The sequence below is a fragment of the Aristolochia californica genome, unplaced genomic scaffold (genome assembly GCF_029961685.1).
Source record: "Aristolochia californica isolate CCGP_79_NKW_82.1479 unplaced genomic scaffold, dmAriCali1.0.hap1 SCAF_6, whole genome shotgun sequence".
Lineage (NCBI taxonomy): Eukaryota > Viridiplantae > Streptophyta > Magnoliopsida > Piperales > Aristolochiaceae > Aristolochia > Aristolochia californica.
In genome coordinates this window covers 40,846,773-40,867,699 of record NW_027182257.1, presented here as the reverse complement: position 1 = coordinate 40,867,699, position 20,927 = coordinate 40,846,773, and the positions used below count along the sequence as shown (strand labels likewise).

General features: G+C 38.4%; 1 protein-coding gene across 7 annotated transcripts in view; it reads left to right on the top strand.

The window, feature by feature from the left end:
• The window catches only part of LOC137934078 (protein LATE ELONGATED HYPOCOTYL-like), a 47,778-nt gene that overhangs the window by 7,279 nt on the left and 19,572 nt on the right, over positions 1-20,927 (top strand). For 2 of the 7 annotated variants that reach the window (XM_068778294.1, XM_068778293.1), the window contains exon 5: positions 9,653-9,714. The exons of 2 other annotated variants lie outside the window; for them this stretch is intronic. In XM_068778294.1, the coding sequence (XP_068634395.1) occupies positions 9,653-9,714 (62 nt within the window). Of the gene's footprint in view, positions 1-9,650; positions 9,723-15,426; positions 15,554-20,927 lie in introns of those variants that run through there. 3 more of the 7 variants (XM_068778298.1, XM_068778299.1, XM_068778296.1) reach the window with 3 other exon arrangements.

Sequence of the window (20,927 nt, the reverse complement as noted above, 5' to 3'; positions counted from 1 at the left end):
AATCTAATTGGAAAATTGGGCTGGTACAACATAGAAGATTGGGACATAGAAGAATTGGTCTGAACTTACCCTCACTAGAAAGATGAACCATTAGCTAGAACAACATGAGCAAGAGAAGATTGACGAAATGAGGAGAACTAAGATGAAGTATTTGTCATGTGAGCCGGAGTCCAAAGTATGTGACTCACTTACTAGCAAAGAATAGCTTGAAGAGCAGACATACTTGATTGTACCAATGTGGCAATTTTAGAAATAGCGGAACTAGTATGTGCATTTGAGGAAGAAGTAGACATGGTTTTTAGTCTTTGCATTAGTGCATCCTCTTTTCTTTAAATCACATAGCTTCTTCGCAATCTCCATTTCCACTAGATCCACTAATTTCTTTTTTGTTTGAAAGAGGTGAAGTTTATTCAAGCAAAAGCCAAAACAAAACAACAAAGGGCAGCCTAGGCATGGAGATCCGCTAGTTTCTGAGGTGGCCTGATTTGTCCATGATGGTTTACCAAATTTATCCTAACACCTATTAGAATTTGTGCATCCATGTTGGACATACCCTTCAATCACTATGGTCACAACCTTTTTTGGACATACCCTTCAATCGCATGGGGTTAGTGAGAGTACATAAAGGGGACAATTCAAATAGCCTTTAGAATTGCCAAGAAAATGCCGTTAGGTGAAGATCTGCTTGTCCAAGGCATCAAAGAGAGAATTGGTCTATGACTTTCTCTCCACCAATAACTCAGATGTCCTTGTCATGTTGTCCCCCTTGTGTGCGTCAATCTCCTCCTCGAATTGCCATAGCTTGGAATTTTGCTCACCATTGTCACCAAGTAGTCCACATAATGCGGCACACTCCACCTATGCTCCTCCTGGTCAACTGTCTCATACTTGACCTTCTCCCTTGGAGCTAAATGTCTGACTATGTGGTTGTTCACCTCCCTCCTTGAGGCAATTGCTTGGTCAAAACATTCTCATGCCCGTTGACGACTGGTTTGGCTTAGTCAAGTAGGGTATCCCTTTGAACTCCCTCATCCACACATGGGTCTTCTCTGGTTACCCTTCTTGAGCTGTAAGGCTATCAGCTTGGCCCTACCCTTGTCTTCATTGGCCCTCTCCATCAACAACATGCAAAGTGCTTTTGTATCCATGCTGCTCACCATCCCTAGCAAAGGCATCACGACGGCGTTAGAAGAGTGAAGGAAATCTATCCCTTAGATTGCCTTAACATCTTTCATTGGCATAATGGTGGTCTACCTTACCTTCCAACTTACCAACATTGATCCTTGTGTACTCGGCCACCCACCTCAAGCACTAGCTTGGTGTTTGTGTCTCACCTTGGTGTTTTTGTTTCTTCCATCTTGTACTGGGTGTTTCTGATGGCCAGGTTTCATTAAGGTGCCGAGACATGTTGTTGTCTCTTCTACTTATTTCAAACATAAGCTGATAGTTTAGACTTCAAGATCAGATTGGGTTTGATATTAGCTGCAAACTGTATTCAAGAACTTGTGTTGTCTTTGTCTAACATGTTTTGGTTGTTCGAGCCGTTGAAATGGATTGGTCTTTGGTCGCCTTAGCTGCTTGTTTTGGGTGGATGCCACAATCTTGTTGATGAATTATAGAGAGGTGTTGGTTAGACTTGTTATTAAATCTCTTGTACAACTTTTCATTGATTATATGGGTTAGTGTGTTATTTGCAATGTACTTTTTGACTTGTTTATCTCTGGTCCTTTTTTGGTGTTAAAGCTGGTCAACCTCAAATTTTTGTAGGTCAACCTAGTCAATACCTCTCTTGCTTTTCCCTCATATGTTGTGGGTTGAGTTATGTCTTTACAAATGTTTGGCTTCCTAAGTTCTGTTGAGCAGCTCATTACTCAATTGTTTTCATCACTTGGAGCAATGCATGACGACCCACTATCTGACGGTGTAGGAGTGTTCCTGAATCTAGCTTGTGTTGAATTAAGTTTGTTTGGTCTTCACCATTAGAAGTGGCTGATTTTTGTACTTTTAAAAGTCGGTAGATTCTTACCTCTATCATTTAAAAGTGAATCATTCCAACTTATGTTTGAGCAATGCCTCTTAACTCATTTTTGACCTAGTTTGGCTGGTGAATGTAATCTTGTTGTTTGGCTAAGGATAGTGATTTCTTCTCTTCTATTGTGTCAGTTCAAGTTGTGTCTCTTTGTGTTATGGATCCCCAACTTGAGGGGGAGAAATACTGAGTACTATAGTAGTACTAAAGCCTATAGTGAAGTCAATTCAAGTTTGCCAAAATCTGATTGTAGGTAGAGAAAATTTTTCTTTTACAAACTTCAACTTGAGGGGGATTGTGAAAGGAGTAGTATCGTGGAGTCTAAGCTGAGTCTCATGGAGGATGAAGTCTCACGAGTGGAAGTTTTGAAAGAAGGAAAGTGAAGGACGCATGGAAGAAGAAAATGTGGTGCAAAATTTCTTTTTAGTTATTAGTTTGGTTTATCTTTCACTTTTCTCAAATCCACTTTTTCTCTCCTCTCTTGCACTCTCATTCATAGAAATTTCACTACAATCTTCATCCTACCATTATGTTATTCCCATTCTCTTGCACTCTCATATCTTGTTCACCTTTCACCAAGACCCCCTTATGTATTTTTGCCCCTAACGCATTGTCAACCTGTCTAGCTACACCTATCACTTCTTGCTATGTGCTCAAAGCAACGCCCCACTTCGGGCAAACACTATTGTCTGTTGACATCATGCTATGTTTGACTTTGATACCAATTGTGTAGGGGTTAGTGGAAGACCCATGTACAACACATAGTAATCTGCTCCCCATGGCCATGGGCTAGTCTTTTCTCCAGTGATGACAACCCAAACCAACAACCACATGGTTCTAAGTGACATGGAGCTGATGAGACTACATACCTGGACATTGCTATATCTAGGAAAATGTCATCTAGTAAAGAAATGTTTGCCCAAAGTGTTAAGGAATAGTCCCACATAGATTAGTGTACAAAGATCTTGAGTTTATCAGCTGGGAAAGAGGTTTCCTAATTTGGCTAGTCATTTTGGGATGGGCCTTGTATTACCATACGTTGGAATGTATATAAGATAGGTTTTATGTTAACATTTGTTGTATAAATAATGACATGTACATAGGTTAATTAGAAAGGGATTAGTTGGGCTGGGTTGCATTGTATTTAGCCCATGGGCTGTATTGTAATTGACCTAACCCTAAGTTTAAAAAGAAAAGAATGAGAGGGAAGCAGCACTCCCGTTTTTCTCTCTTCCCGTTTTTTCAGCCTCTCTCGTGTCTTCCTGTTCACGGTGAACTCAGAGCTTGGAGCTCTTCTTCTTGGCTGTTCTGTCAGCCTCTTGTGGTGGTGTGTCTGTCCACGGAACTCAGAGCTTGGAGTTCTTGTTCTTGGCCATGCCATCAGCCTCCTTTGGTGGTGGTTTTGTCCACGCAAACTCAGAGCTTGGAGCTCTTGTTCTTGGCTGTTCCGTCAGCCTTCAGTGGTGGACGTTGGCTGTTCTCATCAGGCTTTATTCACCTAGAAATCCTTGTCACTTTGGACCCAACTTAACATGGTATCAGAGCAGGTACTCATATGTGGGCCTACACCTAAATTATACACATGTAGAGCCACAAAAAGGGACCTACACCTAAATTTTTTACTTGTAAAGCCACAAAAGAGGGCCTACACCTAAAATTATCCACATGTAGAGCCACAAAAGAGGGCCTACACCTAAATAATCCACTTGTAGAGCCACAAAAGAGAGCTTGCACCTAAATTATCCACTTGTAGAGCCACAAAAAGGGCCTACACGTGAGGAGGAGTGTTACGGAATAGTCTCACATGGATTAGTGAGTACAAAGATTTTGAGTTTATTAGCTGGGAAAGAGGTTTCCTAAGTTGGCTAGTCATTTTGGGATGGGCCTTGGACCCAACTTAACACAAGGCATGGGGGAGAGAATTATTCCTTAACACCTAAAGTTCAATTTACCCAACATAGGAGCACTTAAACACTCATATGTGGATTATAAATCAACTCACACCATAAAACATTAACTTTTGCACATAAGGAGTGCAGCCAAAGACTTTAGAGCTTCTCAAAAACATAAAATTTGTCTTTCCTCAAAAAAAAAAAAAAAAAAATGATTTAGGCATAAGAAAAGGAGAAAAAGCTTGTAAGATCCCAGGGCTCAGAATTGATACCTTGTATAAATGTAATCTAGGGCTAGAGAGAAGAGAAGTAGAGGAGTAGGGAATAGAAGTTCTTTCTTAAGAATATTAAATTTATACCAAAAGCCACAAGCCAAGAGAACAAAATTTAGGAGTGGGGTCGCCTTACACTGAGAGATTGAAGGGACACCCCTTGATTGGCTGATCTCAGTATGTTACTCCATAAACATGGAAAACAAGAGACAAAGCCCATAATATTATGTAAGGTTTGTATTTAAAGCCCATAACTGCATGATTCCGATTATGGCCATCTGGGATCTTCCCCCTTGCGACTGCATTTAACTCAATTTTGATGGTAGTCTATTCGGTGTCCTGGACCGGTTGGAGCAAGCGGTGTTTTCAGAGATCACAATGGAGACTCTATTCTTTCTTATGCTGGACCGGTGGACATTGCTGATTCTAATACTTGCCGAAGTTAGTGCTCTTCTATTCAGCCTCCAAATTTTCAAGGAACATCTCCATGGCAAGTTAATCATTGAAGGAGACTCGAAGACTGTCATCAGTTGGTGTTCCAAAGACAACTCCTCTCATGGTGCCACTGGCCTATCACAGATTGTATTGTTGACATTGTATATTCTATCCATTGTAATTGGAATCTCATTCCTAGATCAACCAACTCTTTGGCTGATAAAATGGCTAAATTCAGAACTTCCTAGCAATCTCTCATGCTTTGGGAAGGCTTCCCTCCTTTGTAATTTACTCTTTTGAGCTTTTGTCTTAATAAAAAAAACATAATTTCAAAAATAAAAACAATCATGAATGGTTTGCTAGTGTCTCCAAGCAGGAGATATAACCTTGGAATTCCAGCTAACAACCACACTAGAACCTACCATTATCCAAGCCTGGCTGCGAATGAAATTCCGGAAGTGATCAACAAGAAGAGAAGATACTGAAGCTATGGTGGAGGCCTTTTTTTGTTCCACTGGCACCCTCCCTGCCTGATACTTGGGGTTGCCTGAGTTCTCCACTTGGCCTGACTAAACCCTCTAGAATACGGTCCTTGAAAGGACTGTGTCATGGAAGGGAAGATTGTTGTGCAAGTCCTGAAGACTCACCCTTATCAACTCTTGTATAAGCGGAATTACTTCCCCTATTTCTTATCTTTGTTGGATTGGCCTGCTAGCATCGATCGGTCCTTTGGTAATGGGTCGGATAATGGGTTTAAGCATCATTTTTTTAAGTTGAGTGATGTGTGCAACTACAAGAAGCATGGGGGCCTATGTATCAAGCCAGTAAAAGTTATTAATCAATTGCTTTTTGTTAAAATGGTGCTGAAAATTTTAACTCCAATAAGGAGGCTCTTTGGAGGCGCTTTGTTACTCACAAGGTGGGACTTGATGAGCTTGGATGGTGAACCGTGGAAGGATCTATTTCCAATCTCTCCCCTCTTTGGCATTCTTTGGCTCAAATTTTCCCTTGGGCTTAACATTCAGATTGGATGTGGGAATGCAGCTAAGTTCTAGCATGACTGTTGGCTTGGCTTGGAAGCTCTTAAATCTCAGTATCCCTGCTTGTTTTTGTCTTGCTTGTAAACAGAAGTTCTGTAAGCTGCAATCTTGATTTCAGGAGAGGGCTGTCTGATTTTGTAGACTTTTCTGCCTTTGATCTCCTCCGGAAGCTTGAAATCTTTACCTCAAACATGACTTGTAAGACTGCCTTATTTGGACTCCTGAACCAGATGGTGACTTCTCGGTTGCATCATGTTTTAGACTCCTTAACAGCAACCAGAATCTTAACCATGGAAAGGCTAATTTGGTCTAGAAGCTGTCAGCTCCCCCCAAAGGTAAATTCTTTGTTTGGAGCGCCTTGAAGGGTAAAATCCTTGAAGAAGGGGAACTTCTATTGTCAACACTTGCTACCAATTATTTGGGCTTTCCAATGAATCCATTGATTCTTTGGCATTAGTTTATGTATTCTTGCATCTTTCTCTGATTTGGTTGTTCTAGCCCTTGGGCTTGCCCTACCCAAGCTTGGAAAGATCCTTCTCAAGGCCTATACCACTTTGATACCTTGGATGATCTGGCTCACCAAGGTCCCTCTTTACTGCTGGCATCTTTCTCCGTGTACTTTTCTAGTAGCATTATTTTCTGGTTTTGCTTGCTTAGGAGTTCAAGTTGTTTGAAGTCGGCTATATCTGTCAAAACTAGGAGACAATTAAAAGACTTTTTGTCCCTAAGCACACGACTCTGCAACAATGACCCCTTCCTCCTGAAGGTTGTATCAAGCTTAATTTTGATGGGAGCTCCCTTGACAACCCAAGGCCACCCAGTATTGGTGGAATCTTTCGGTCCTTTAGTGGAGAAATCCTTCTTTCCTTCTTGGGTCCTTTGGGAGATGTTGACTCTACCTTTGCTGAGCTCTTGGTTTTATTAAAAGGCTTGACAATCTTCAAAGATCGGCTCCAAGGTCAGCTGATGCAGCAAGAAGAAAGCCCCCCCCCCCCCTTGGAGATCGAGGAATCCTTTTTATGAAAGTTAGGATCTTGCTGATAATGTAATTTGTTGGTCCCATGTTTTGAGATCAGCTAATGGTGTAGCTGACTCCCTTTTCAAAGAGGGGGTTTCCCTCCAATCCCTCATCTTAAAGGACCTCCCCTCTTCTTTTTTGTAACTTTGCTTTTGGGCATGTTTTCTTAAAAAAAATATCAACAAGAAGGGAAGGGAATAGAAGTTACCACATGTATGGAGAAGCAACAGTTAGGGGTTGGGTATGCTCTCTTATCTTTTTACTGTGATTGGATGGTTACAACTAAAATATCCTTCTCTTTCTATTACAACAAAATACATCATATTACTAGGACAAAAGTTGATAGACACAAACACCATACGACAGAGAGGTCAAACTATTCTACCCATGAATATAATGTCAAAACTACCCTGGTTTAGAATATTTAGCACTCTCAAGAAGTTGCAAAATCCAAAATAAGCATCATAAAGCAGCACTCACACAGAGCAACCAGCAATTAACTTGAAGGTTAGAACACTCGTCTTCAAAATTATGCACTACAGCACATAACTCGCATCCTAAAAAACAGTTGTAGAGATATATAGACTCTATGCACAGGATGATTCTACAAGATAAAAATCAAAGAGTGCCCAATGGCGCTGATTCTGAGGTAATTAACCCAGACATTCTCTGCAGCAGCTTATGACGAGGGATCTATTAGGCAATACAGTTTTAACCCAATAAAAGGCTTAACAAATCGTAAACAGTTCAAGTTGCTCTTACATCATCAACGAATAGGTTATAGCACAACATAAAAGGAAAATTTTCGACTTTTTACTTTACACACAGTCGAAAAGTGGGATTTCCCTCCAAAATATTGTTCTTTGTGGGTTTAGAAAGAAAAGAGGAGAGAAGAGTGTCATGATCTCATCAAGATGCATAATCACTACTCTGATACCATGTCAAGAGTGATTAATCCTAAAATTAGAGAAAACATCTCAAAATAAGAGAGAAGTAGACAAGGATTTGATGTAGAAAGAGGAGAAAGGAAAAACTTATGGTCGTAAGACCTCTCATCCTTACATTTTGTTAAGGAATAGTCCCACATGGATTAGTGAGTACAAAGATCTTAAGTTTATTAGTTGGGAAAGAGGTTTCTTAAGTTGGCTAGTCATTTTGGGATGGGCCTTGGACCCAACTTCACATTGTATTAGAGTAGGTACTCATATGTGGGTCTCCACTTAAATTATCCATTTGTAGAGCCACAAAAGAGGGCCTACACCTAAAATTACTCACTTGTAGAGCTACGAAAGAAAGCCTACACCTAAAATTTTGCACTTGTAGAGCCACGAAAGAGGGCTTACGCCTAAATTTATCCCCTTGTAGAATCACAAAAGAGGGCCTGCACCTGAGGGGGAGTGTTAAGGAATAGTCCCACATGGATTAGTGAGTACAAAGATCTTGAGTTTATTGGTTGGGAAAGAGGCTTTTGAAGCTGGCTAGTCATTTTGGTATGGGCCATGGACCCAACTTCACATGGTATTAGAGCAAGTACTCATATGTGGGTCTCCACCTAAATTATCCACTTGTAGAGCCACAAAGAAAAAGGGGCTACACCTAAATTATCCACTTGTAGAGCTACAAAAAATGGCCTACACCTAAATTATCCACTTGTAGAGCTACAAAAGAGGGCCTACACTTAAATTATCCACTTGTAGAGCCACAAAAAGAGGGCTTACATCTAAATTATCCGCTTGTAGAGCCACAAAAGAGGGCCTATACGTGAGGGGGAGTGTTATGGAATAGCCCCACATGGATTAGAGAGTACAAAGATCTTGAGTTTATTAGTTGGGAAAGAGGCTTCCTTAGTTAGCTAGTCATTTTGGGATGGGCTTTGGACCCATCTTAACACATCTTTCTCAAAATTTAATTGATATGTTATGAACAAAATGCTTTTTATCATTTACAATTGCTTACATCACTAATTAGAAGTAAATCGCATACACACGATTCATTAAACAATTACTACTTCACTCTGGCACTGCAGACTAGTGCAGGACAATTATAATTATACCTAGAGGCCAAAATACACCTGATGTAAACTACTCAACATTTTTTTAAATTTTTTTAGCCTACAATAACAGAGCAACATGTGATCTTCGTACACTTGGTTTGATGATTCAGAGTTAACTCTAATGGTTCTTATAAAACCTCGCGTATAACAGTTGTGTGAAATTCAATAGTGATACTCTAGGCCAGCTGGTTTTCTGTCTTCTTCCCATTTGTTTTGTATTTTTCTTTTCAAGTGCAATTTCTGATTCATTCTGGCTATTCTTGTAGTTCTTGTATACTCTGCTTTCCATCTCATCATATAAGGAAAAAAAAAATTCTGAATGATTCAACATACGAGTGAGTACCCATGTCATACTGACATAAATTTATTCATCTCATTCCCTCTAGTCCGGTCCTTTTTTTCCATTCTCCTTCAGTGCTCTTTTTACTTCAATTCTCTTTCTATTCTTCTACTTCTTTTTCAAAATGGTGAGAATTGTATTGAGTAGATGGAAGAAAATACAAGGTTACAACATAAGCCAACAGAGTTGGCAAATTGACATATGTTGCACATTTATGACCACTTGCCTTGAACTGGAGTTCATTTTGTGGTTTTTGTATCTGTTCCTTTGACTGGTTAGTGTTGCTGCTACTTATGTTTATGTATTTCACTTTCAAAGATTATCATAGTTGAAGAATTTTACTGTGGAACATTTTGGGACCCAAGGCAAGGCAAATGTTTAAGTCATAAATGATGATGCTATATGTTGAGTGCTTGTGGTCTGTATGGATTGGCAACTTGAATTGGTTGTGGTTTGGAATTCTAAGATAAAAAATTTATACTTCTCTCTCTTAAATAAAAAAAGCTGATATTACCATTCAAAAAAAAAAAACTGATATTTTGAAGGTATATTTTGCTCTTTTATGGGATGCAGAACATATTGGGACAAAGACAGCAGTGCAGATTAGAAGTCATGCCCAAAAGTTCTTCTCTAAGGTTGCTTGGTACCTTCTCACCTTATATATCATAAGGAGAAAAAGGAAAAAGACTAACTCTCCCAATGACTTTATCTGATTGGCTGCCATAAACTTCTCAAAAGAAATTGGATGTTACAAGCTTTTTTATTTCTATTAAAAATTTTCTACAATTTACTTAGTGTTAGATATAGATAGAATTTAATTATGCATCCAAAAAGTGTAAATTGTTTTTTTTGTGATTTTTTCTTTGTTTCACTTCCCATGATTTTAGTTAGATGTTGGATATGCATGTTAAGGGTGAACAAAATCAGCTGGATCATCTCCTAGAATGATAGGTGTTTCTTATTCATAATTTCTTTAACGCTACATTTTTCAACCAATTTGAGGAATGCAAGTGGACACTTGATCTCTTCTGTGGTGCTATGTTACACCAATCTGCTGCAGATCCTAGTGATCTCTTCTATATACATTGTAAATTAATGCTACCCGTTGGTAACCTGACAACCCCTTTCTCTGTTGGGAGTACATGTATGCTCTGATGGAAATTCACTTTAGGTGCTATCATACATGAATGAGTAGTGAAGAAAGTTGTGTTAGTCTTCTCTATTTTAGTGCCTGCCTTCCTGAATTTCATGCATTATAGTAAGGAAACTGGAAGTCAGCCATATTTTTCTATTCCAAGAAACAACATGATACTGCCCATTCAGTGTTGGTGAGTGTGGAGAAGAATTGATGAGGTTTCAAATTGTATCTGTAAAATTATAGGTTGAAGAGCTGAAAGAATTATAGGAGAAATAGAGAGAAGGTTTTGCTTCACTGAGAAAGAGAGAGAATAGGGACCAATCTCAACCCCCCACTTATGACTTACATTATATACACTTAGAAATAATTAAGCGTGTGAGGACAGAATTACCCCTCACATAAGTTCTCATTTACATTCTACCTAAAACAGGAACATATAGAGACTAAAATACCCCTAAGATGCAAATATATAGCTATGATGATTATATACGAAAGATATCAGAACAGTACAATGACCAAAATAGCCTTGCTCGTGTATCTCATCCCTTCCCCTCCAGCTCGAGCATACATATCAATAGACCCATCTTACCACACAAACTATTCAACTCCTTATAGGCTTTAGTAAACTGTTATCTATGTGGCCAAGGGGTAGTATTGTCTTTAGTCTTTTGCGAGGAGAGTACAAAAATTGTGCATTTTCTCAAAAAAGGGTAATTTTGTCCTTTTACTATACAATTTATTTATATAGTTTGCTTGTTTTGGTTTCTCTCTCCTGTGTTTTTGAATGGCAGATAATTTTATTAAAAGAAATTCCTCCCTCCTAGGTTTTTGAATGCCAGATAACTTTATTAAAAGAAAAGAGCAAACGAGTGGTTCCTCCCTCCTTAGGATATTTTTCTATCTTAGTTTGTAGTTATTCATGTTAGTGTGAGTATACATGTAATAAAAGAGAGGAGGGGCATTGATGTGATTTTCTTAATATTTAGTTAATGAAGTATTTAAGAGAGCATTAGGGGTCGGCCTTACCCCCAGCTTGTGCACGATATAGGTCCTCTTCTCTCCTCTCTTCTTTTCTTTTCTTCTTTTGTTCTACTCTCAGTGTCTCCTTCTTCTTTCTTCTTTAATCTCTGGTTTTTACCTTTCTGCATCAACATACCACCAAGTTGACTTGTCTTGCATGGAGTGGTAATTGTCTGTCCTAATTGCATCTGCTGTTGAATGGCAATGCACATCCCATAGAACATTACCAACAATAAAAAGGACAGATTGATTATCATACCCCATCACCATAGCTCTATTAATTGATAATCCAAACTCAATACCTAAGGATTTGATCCATATCAACTTTCAAGCCATTCAAGTTGCAAGTCCAGACTCTCTACTTTGGCACTGAAAATAGCTACCATTATTTGTTTATTACTTTTTTCAGTGATTAGGTTACCGCCAACAAAGTTTGGGCTTCAAGTGGATCAGATTGAATCAAGGAACCACATAATCCACATGTGACCTATTGTAGATCAGGGGTTAAACTTTGATCCAAATACTATTGTAGATTGGATTGGATCGGGTTGAATTAATATTTTTTATTTATCCAAAGATGTTTGGATTGGATCAAGAGACTACAAACCCAAGTGAAATCCTTTCCTAGAGGCCCATTTTAGGTATCTCAATATTCTACATACAATTTCAAAATGAACTTCCTAGCAGTTTCCACAAACAATCTTACTACGCCCACAATGTAGGACATATCAATCCAAGTCACTGTTGCATAAATTTATTTAGTAACGAGTCTTCTACTTTGTGTCCTTTCTTATACCGATAGGTTCTACTTATCATGCTGATCTATATTCATCTCCATAGGGGTCGTCTCTGTTGGTTCAATTCCAGAAGTTGATATTGATGTAGTTTGTTGATTTTCGACTTTGTGCTCAAGCTATACAGACGAAAGAAATTAAAAAAAAGCTAAACAAGAAAGAGATATTACATCAATGGAACACCGGAACACAAGATTTCTGTTAGAAAATACATCCAGGGGTATTTTGGTCATTTTACCACTTCAGTTGATAATTTTCTTTATGTAATCTTGTTCGGCATGTTAAATTATATCATTTGTTAAATTTTCATGTACATAGGATGTGTAGTTAGGGAGATATAAGGTGATTAAGGTTTATTAAGTGTATAGGGGCATTTTTGTATTTTTAACTCAAAACACCTATTTAAGAAGTCTTGGAATTCGTGCACAGTTCCCAACAAAGCCTTTCAAGCTCTTCAGAAATTTCTTCTTCTCCTTTCTCCTTATTTTTTCTCAATTTTCTCCTCTTCGTTCACCTAACTCTGGATTTTCATATGGTATCAGAGTAGTAGATTGTTGCTGGGAGCATTCTACTATAGATTCTTGCCATATTTGAAGAAGGACATCCTGCTGGAAGGAGAAAACCTTCATGCTTTTGATGTTGGTTCATTAAAGTTAAGCTTTCTTCTTCTTTTCTTTGCCATAACCTTAGGGTTACTGGTCTTTATGAATCATTGAAGGATTTTCTACACTTTGATTGCCCTAATTGGGTTTTTGGAGATCTATGTCACCCAACCCATTGTTGGATGCTTGCGTCATCACCCAATTGATGACATCAGCCCTAATTGCTACCACTTTTGCATGATATTGGTTGAAATAGCTGTGAATTGCTGGTTATTGGATTGTTGAAGTGCGCATATCCTGTTTCTATGCCTTAACCCTAATTTTTGAGTGGGGCCCACCTTTGTGATAATCTAAAAATTGTCTGGAAGCTTAAATTGGTTATTTTGTGATCATATATCAATATTATGGTTGAGACAGGAGAAATTTATACCCTGTCTAGAGAAAATTCTGGGTTTGATGTCATGATTACTTCAAAAAAATTGACAGGGCCTAATTATCTTAATTGAAGTTTATTTGAGATGATCCTCCAGTGCCTCCAAATGATGATTGGGAGGCACAGGATAGTTAGGTTATGACTTAGATTGTCAATAGTATTGATTCTACACTTAGAAATCAGGTGATGAGCTATAAGACAAAAAGGCTATGTGGCTATCTCTAGAATCTTTATATGCACAGGAAAGTAATCTCTCTCGAGTTTATGAGTTGTATACAAAGTTTTTTGGGTTGAGAAGAGGAAATCGAACCGTTACAAAATATTATAGTGCATTCTTTGGCATATGGAAGGAGATTAATGTATATCATCTATTATTACAGATGAAAATGAGTTGAGGAAACAACAAGATCAGCTGCTTGTAGCAAAAGTTTTGGATGGTTTAGGTGCCGAATTTGATGCTATTAAAGTCCAGGTGTTAGCTTCAAACGAAACCCCTACTCTCTCTACCACTTTTAATCGGATTATGATGGTTGAGAAGACTATTGTACTCGGAACAGGTAAAGGAGGTAAGATAATGGAAGCCACTACTCTTGTTGCTTCCAACACTACACCAGCCCCTTCAGATTCCTCTAGAGGTAGAGGCCGAGGTAGAGAGGGCCAGGCAGAGGTAGAGGTCGTGGTGATGAAAAGTCAGATAGGAAGTGTGTTCATTGTGGCAAAAATAATCATTACTCTGACAGATGTTGGATTAAGTTTGGGAAGCCTGCATGGGCTAAATCTACAACTCCTGATAGTGGAAGTGGGAGTTTAGATTCTTCTATGTAAGTTACACCGGGTGCTGCAGATGAGATGCAGCAATTGATACAACAATAACAGCAAATCGCTCAGCCCATGGCCCAAATCTTTGTGGCTTCAACCTCTGCATCTGTAGCTCATGCCTCCATCCTAGTTCCTAGTTCTACCAATGTTGACTCAAGTATGGTAGCTTTTTATGTTCACTCATCACCATCCAGGGTTCTTGAGCCTTCAGACACATGTCATGTATGTTGTCATTGTTTTCCGATTTAAAAGTCTGTGTGTCAAAAATGTTAATCTTGCAGATGGTTCTACCTCTCCTGTTCAAGGAGTAGGCAATGTTACTCCTGCTTCCTTTTTGTCTCCTCGGTTAGCGTTTTTTGTTTCCTAGTGTCCTCAAAATTTGTATTTGTTGTCGGTTAGTCAGCTAGCCAAGTCAATAAGTTGTTCTCTCACATTTTATCCTACTCAATTGTGTTTTTCAAGATCTCGCGACGAGGACGACGATTGATTCTGCTCGTGAGAGAGATGAGCTATATTACCTGGAAAATCATCTTCAGAATAGTATTTAGGCATTACATACCGCAAATTCTCCTCTACAGTGGCACTTGCAGCTAGGTCATCCGTCTACAGCAAAACTGACTCAAGTCTTTCTAGACTTTCCTTTGTGTTCTTCTTTTCAGTGTGAATCGTGTCAACTGGACAAGCATCACAAAAGTTTGTTTCCAGTCTCGTCTCTTAAAACCAACCATCTATTTGAGATTGTACACTTTGACATTTGGGGTCCTTATCCTGTGACTAGTCAGTTTGTTCATAGGTATTTTATTTTATTTGTTGATTATTTTAGGTGTACTTGGATTTATCTTTTTAAGGGTAAATTTGTGGCCTTTGATTTATTCAAAATTTTCTTCAATGAAATAAAAAATCAGTTTGCTGCTTTGCTTCATATTTTGCATACTGATAATGGCCCTGAGTTCATGAGTCATAAATTCCGAGTCTTTTGTCATGAACATGGAATTATTCATCCGACATCATGTCTTTACCCCTCAGCAAAATGGCATAGCTGAATGTAAGAATCACTATTTACTGGAGGTGGCTATGACAATGATGATACATATGCATGTGCCCAAGCTTTATTGGGCGATGTTGTTCTTGCAGCCTATTTCTTCGTTAATAGAATGCCTTCATTTGTGTTAGAAGGAAAAATTCCTACGCAACTTCTTTTGTCGTCTGCTCCATTATTTGCTATTTCTCCTCGCGTGTTTGGTTGTGTCTGCTTTGCTCATGTATATGGCTCTTCTAAGGATAAGTTGTCTCCCTGAGCAGTTAAGTGTATATTTTTTGGGTACACTCGCACACAGAAGGGGTACAAATATTTTTGCCTGTCCACTAGAAAAACATTTGTATTTATTGATGTTACTTTCATTGAGGATGTACTGTTCTTTTCCTCTATGTCTTTACCTTCTGATCCTGTTGTCTTACCTGAATCGACACCAGTTATCCATGTACCAGTTGATGAGCACGTTGAACCATCACAAACTATTACTGTCAAGAAACAATTAAAGGTATATAATCGCTGGAAAGAAGTATCACCATCGACTCTCTAACCAGACCACGACTCTACTTCGTGTCAAGATCCTGGAGGTAATGATCTACATCTTCCTATTGCACTCAGGAAGGGTGTCAGGAAAGGTAAGTGTACATGGTTTATGTTATCTCTGTTTGTATCTCTTTGTTCTTTAACTAACTCCTATAAAAATTTTGCTTTGTTCATTTCTTGCTACACTATCCCTTCTTTAGTGCAGGAGGCTTTCTTGTCTCCTCATTGGAAGCAAGCTATGGATGTTCAAATTGATGCTTTGATAGATCGGGACACTAGGCAATTGTGTGTTCTACCATTGGGGGCCAAAGTTGTTGGTTGTCGTTGGGTTTATACTATCAACTATAATGCAAACGGTTTTATTGAGCAATATAAAGCTCGGATGGTTGCGAAGGGGTATACTCAAACCTTTGGTATGGATGTGTTTGAAACCGTTTTGCATGTTGCTCGTTTTTCGTTTGTCCGTATTTTGCTCTTAGTTGCAATGAATCAAGGGTGGTCACTACGTCAATTGGACATTAAAAATGCCTTCTTATATGGTGATTTTGAAGAAGAAGTATAAATGGAGTAACCTCCAAGATATGTTACTCAATGGGAGAGACATTAAGTATGCAGACTTAAGAAGGCGATTTATGGGCTGAATTAGAATCCACGTGCTTGGTTTGAAAAACTCAGCCAGGTTGTGGTATCTATGGGGTTCTCGAGGAATCTGTGTGATCACTCCTTGTTTGTGATGAAGAGGTCCTCTGGAATTGTGGTGCTTTTGTTTATGAAAATGACATTATATTACCTGGGAGTGATATTTCTGGTATAGAGGATACCAGGTCTCATTTGTCTGCACACTTTCAAACTAAAGACTTGGGACTGTTGAAATATTTACTGGGCATTGAAGTGGCGAAAAGTAAAGAAGGCGTTGTGATGACACAACGTAAGTATGTCACAAATATGCTTCAAGAGTATGGTTTGTTGGGAGCCAAGCCAACCGATACCCCAATGGAAGTGGGACACGATCTCCATGATGATCAGAGTGATGAATTAAATGATAGAACTCAATATCGGACGTTAGTGGGAACGTTAATTTATACAACAGTTCAGTTACTAGACTTGACATTTTTTTGTAGTAAGTGTAGTGAACCAGTTTATGGAATGTCCTTGGAAAGTACACTTAGAAGCTACACAAAAAAAATTGAGGTATTTGAAAGGAGCACCAGAAAAAGTTCTTTTCTTTAAACCTAACAGTCATATGAAGATAGAGGCTTTCTCTGATGCTGACTATGCAGGGTCCAAATTAGACAAAAAATAAACCTCTGGATATGTCTTCCTAGGAGGAAATTTGGTGTGTTGACGAAGTAAAAATCAAAATGTTGTAGCCCCGTCTTGTACAGAAGCTGAATACAGGGGCGATGGCTTACATAGTGAGTGAGTTGATGTGGGTTAGGTCAGCCTCACAAGAGTTGGGTTTCAACAAGGATGAGCCGATGAGCATATTTTGTGATAATCAAGCTGCGATCTTTATTGCAACTGACCCAATTTTCAATTAGAGGACTAAACATATAGAAGTGGATTGCCACTTCATTCAAGATGCGGTGATGAAAAAAGAGGTAATGACTCCATTTGTTCGGTTTGGAGATCAGTCGAAAGATGTCTTCATCATGGCACTTGGCAAGCGAAAATTTATATCATTTTGCAACAAGTTGGGACTCCTGTATATATATGCTCCAACTAGATGGGGAGTGTTAGAAAATAAATTCAGGGGTATTTTGGTCATTTTACCACTTCAGTGGATTATTTTCTTTATGTAATCTTGTTTTGTATGTTAAATTATATCATTTGTTAAATTTTCATGTACATAGGATGTGTAGTTAGGGAGATATAAGGTGATTAAGATTTATTTAGTATATATGGGCATTTTTTGTAATTTGTAACTCAAAACACCTATTTAAGAAGTCTGGGAATTCGTGCACAGTTCCCAACGAAGCCTTTCAGGCTCTTCAGAAATTTCTTCTTCTCCTTTTTTTCTCTAAAATTTCTCCTCTTCCTTTACCCAAATCTAAAATTTTATACCTTCAAAGGGGTCTTCTTAGGAATAATTGGAGATTGATTGCTCATATGTCCACCTCTAGGAGAATTGAAGTTGTTGAATGGAGTCCGCCTCCACCAGGCATCATTAAAGTCAACTTTGATGGTTGTTGCTGATCAGCCTTGCAAGAAAATTTGAAGCTAAAACATGACTAAGTTGTGCATTCTAAAGATCTGAAGACCTGTGAGCTTATTTGAAGACTGAAGCAGGAAATTTTCTTGTCTTTTTATTGTGATATGCTATATAACATGCTAACTGAAGTTATAAAATCCTGCTTGAGTGGGAGTGTTAGAAGATGTAACTTCTAGTTACTTAGGATTCCAGGAAAGTAGTTTCTTATAGAATCTTATTTCTAGGGGTGTTAATAAAGCTAGGACATTAGTGTCTTTTTTATAATTATTTATGTTATAAACAGGAGAGAAGGGGAAAACTTAACCCTAACCTCTTCTAATTCAACGTGTTTTCTTTTTCCTCTCCCATCTGTGTTATCCACTTCTCAACTAATTATATGTGAGCGTGACCATGAGGGGGTGTTGGCGGGAATAATCTCACGAGGATAAGTGTTATGAAAAGTTTTTAGTTTACATGATTGAATTGGCCTCCTAAGTGGTTAGTCATTTTGGATGAACCAAGTTAAATTTTAAGAATGACGATGAGAAAAAATGAATCCATTGAAGAAGCTCCCAAGTGAGCAAAGAGTGCACAATGACAAACTTGCAAAATAAAACAAAAGGGAACAGTACACAAAGGAAAGGAGTGTCAAAGGGGAAGAGATGTTCCTATAGTGAGGTGCTTCGTGGGATGCCTTCCCTAGCCAAAGTGTCACCTATGCCATTGGTATTTCTAGGGGTGTAAAACAAAATAAGAGTGTCTTTCTTTCTGCTCGCCCAACTAATATCATCTTTCTAAATGTTGAATTGGGTAGAGCATCCATCCGTAAAAAGAGTTGATGTATGGGCAAATAGAGATCGAAAGAGTATTACCCAAGATTCATCTATCAAGTTCATGAAAGTGGGAGAATTCATCCCACAAAGTAAAGGGTTACCCAATTCAAACCTTTCAATTCTTTATCATCCATCAAGTTCAAACCACGCAAAGTAATTTAAAGTTCAAACAGAAGCAAAAGTTCATAACACAACATAAGAAATAAATCTCACTAGAAACAAAGAGTCAGCTGCATGATTTGAGATGAATGGGACAATAGTATAAGAGAGAATTCAAAGAATCGAAATCTTTTGAAACACTAAGAATCCAGTGAGAACCTAGTTACTTACCAAAAACTCCAAATATCTTAGTCTTTAGAACTTCCTAACACACAAGACTTCTAAAAGTGAAGAAGAAGAATCCTGAGGTAGAAAGAGAGAGAAAGAGGAAGAAAAAGAGAAGAGAAAGTAGAAGCAACAGAGAGAGAAAAAAAGATGAGTCTGCCATTGAGAAAGGCAGTCTTGTTAGGAAAAAGCAATCGACCCCTAACCCTGTCTAATTTAGTTATATTACAGTGACATAAAGGCCTCTATTCACTTACATCTCATAAAGCAGCCTATTATCACAACAAACAAGGGCTAATTTCGTGCCTAATCAACCCATGATACATCTTAAGAGTAAGAGGGACCAAATTACACAAATGTGAAATGATCACAATACCCTTAGAACCACATTTTCTAACACTCCCCCCAAATCTATTATGAATATGCCAAATAACTCCTGCTTGTTACACGTTGACACCAATTCATGTTTCCCAAGGGCATTCCAAACTACTCCATTGACCTTATATATGATGCAACAATCTTCCCACTCATTATTGCACTATATGAAATGACAGTACACTTCAATGTAATTGGTGCACTCATGGAGCACCGAATTATTTGCAGTAAGTATGGTTCGATATCACATCCGTCCTTCACTTGATCTCCAAATTCTATCAACACAGACTTCACCCACGTAAGATCACACACTAAGTGGACCATAAATCTAGCCACACCATTGCTTGCTTCTTCCTCGTTCATCGGTTTACTTCTTTGGCATCTAAACCATAAGTTTTTGTTGTACTTAGATACTTTGGGGTTGCAAACACTCTAGGGACGGAGATAGACAGAACTAGTGCTCAATGTTGCAATCATGGGTTAGTGCCAGAATGTTTGAGGTTGAATTTGTAAGTGGTTCATCCAATAGCGTGACCCTTATACTAACAAAACTTCCTACTGACACATTAACAAAGACGTTATTTGTAAATAGTTCTTCTGGTTGAAAAGCCAAGGAAGAAAAAGGGTCATGGTGAAGTGATTATTAACCTTTGTTGATGTTAGCATCTTATGATCATTGCTTAATTGAGGAAGAGAGAAAGAGGACGCAAGAGGAAAATAAAAGTTTACAAAGAAGAGAAAGACGTAAACCTAATTGATGGACCAAATCAGACTGGGTCCAGTTCTTGATACCGAGTCACTGAACCATGAGACAGATAGCAAGAGAACAGTTCAAATTTCTGGTTAATCTACCGCCCATTGATAGACTAAGTGGAAAGTTAGGAACATGAAATCTGTCATGCAAGTGGTATAAATCCTCTTTCTTGAATACTATAGTCAGATTTAATAAAGTGATTGTCTGCTGGTTGGATGGTGGAATTTTCTCCAGCCTCTGAAAGCTCTTCTCCTTTGTTACAGTTTACTGATGATGAAATGTGTTTTTGTGACGGACCCATGAACCAGCTCTTGAATGTTTAAGACTTTACTACAGCTATACTCAGAAATTTCAGGGCAGAAGGTCAATTGGAATAAAACTGAATTTTTTTGGCATCAATGTGACCTTGAAAGAAATATCTTGGGATGCATCCATTTTAGGGAGTAATCACGACTCATTGGGTTGCCCCTATTTATTAGAAAGAGAACTTGAAAGAATGGAGTGGAGGTTATTCTTCTGGAAAGAGAAATTTCTTTCATTGGCTGGTCGTACTGTGATGGTACAATCTATTCTTTATGAAATTCCCATTATTTCTGTCATATTCTGTCCTCTCAATGTTGTTGCTTGTGTAAAAAAAACTGAGAGAAAATTCTTAGGGTAAGGAGCCAAGGATAATTTCAAGATCTCTAGTAAGGTGCGACAGGGTATGTCAATGCAAATATGTTGGAGGTCTTGGAATTAGGAATTTAAGAGTGGTTAATCCATCATGTTTGTCTAAATGGTTATGGAGATTCGTTTCTGAAAGAAATTCTCTATGGAGGAAGCTCATTTGTTGTAAAGATGAAGACACAGATTCATTGTGGTTACTGTTCAGACTGTTGTGCTTAGCGTTCCTCATATTAATGGAAAGGGAACAATAGATTCAAGGAAGCTTTTTAAAGGCATGTTAGATATCATGTTCAAGATGGAAAGTGGAAAGTTTTTGGTTG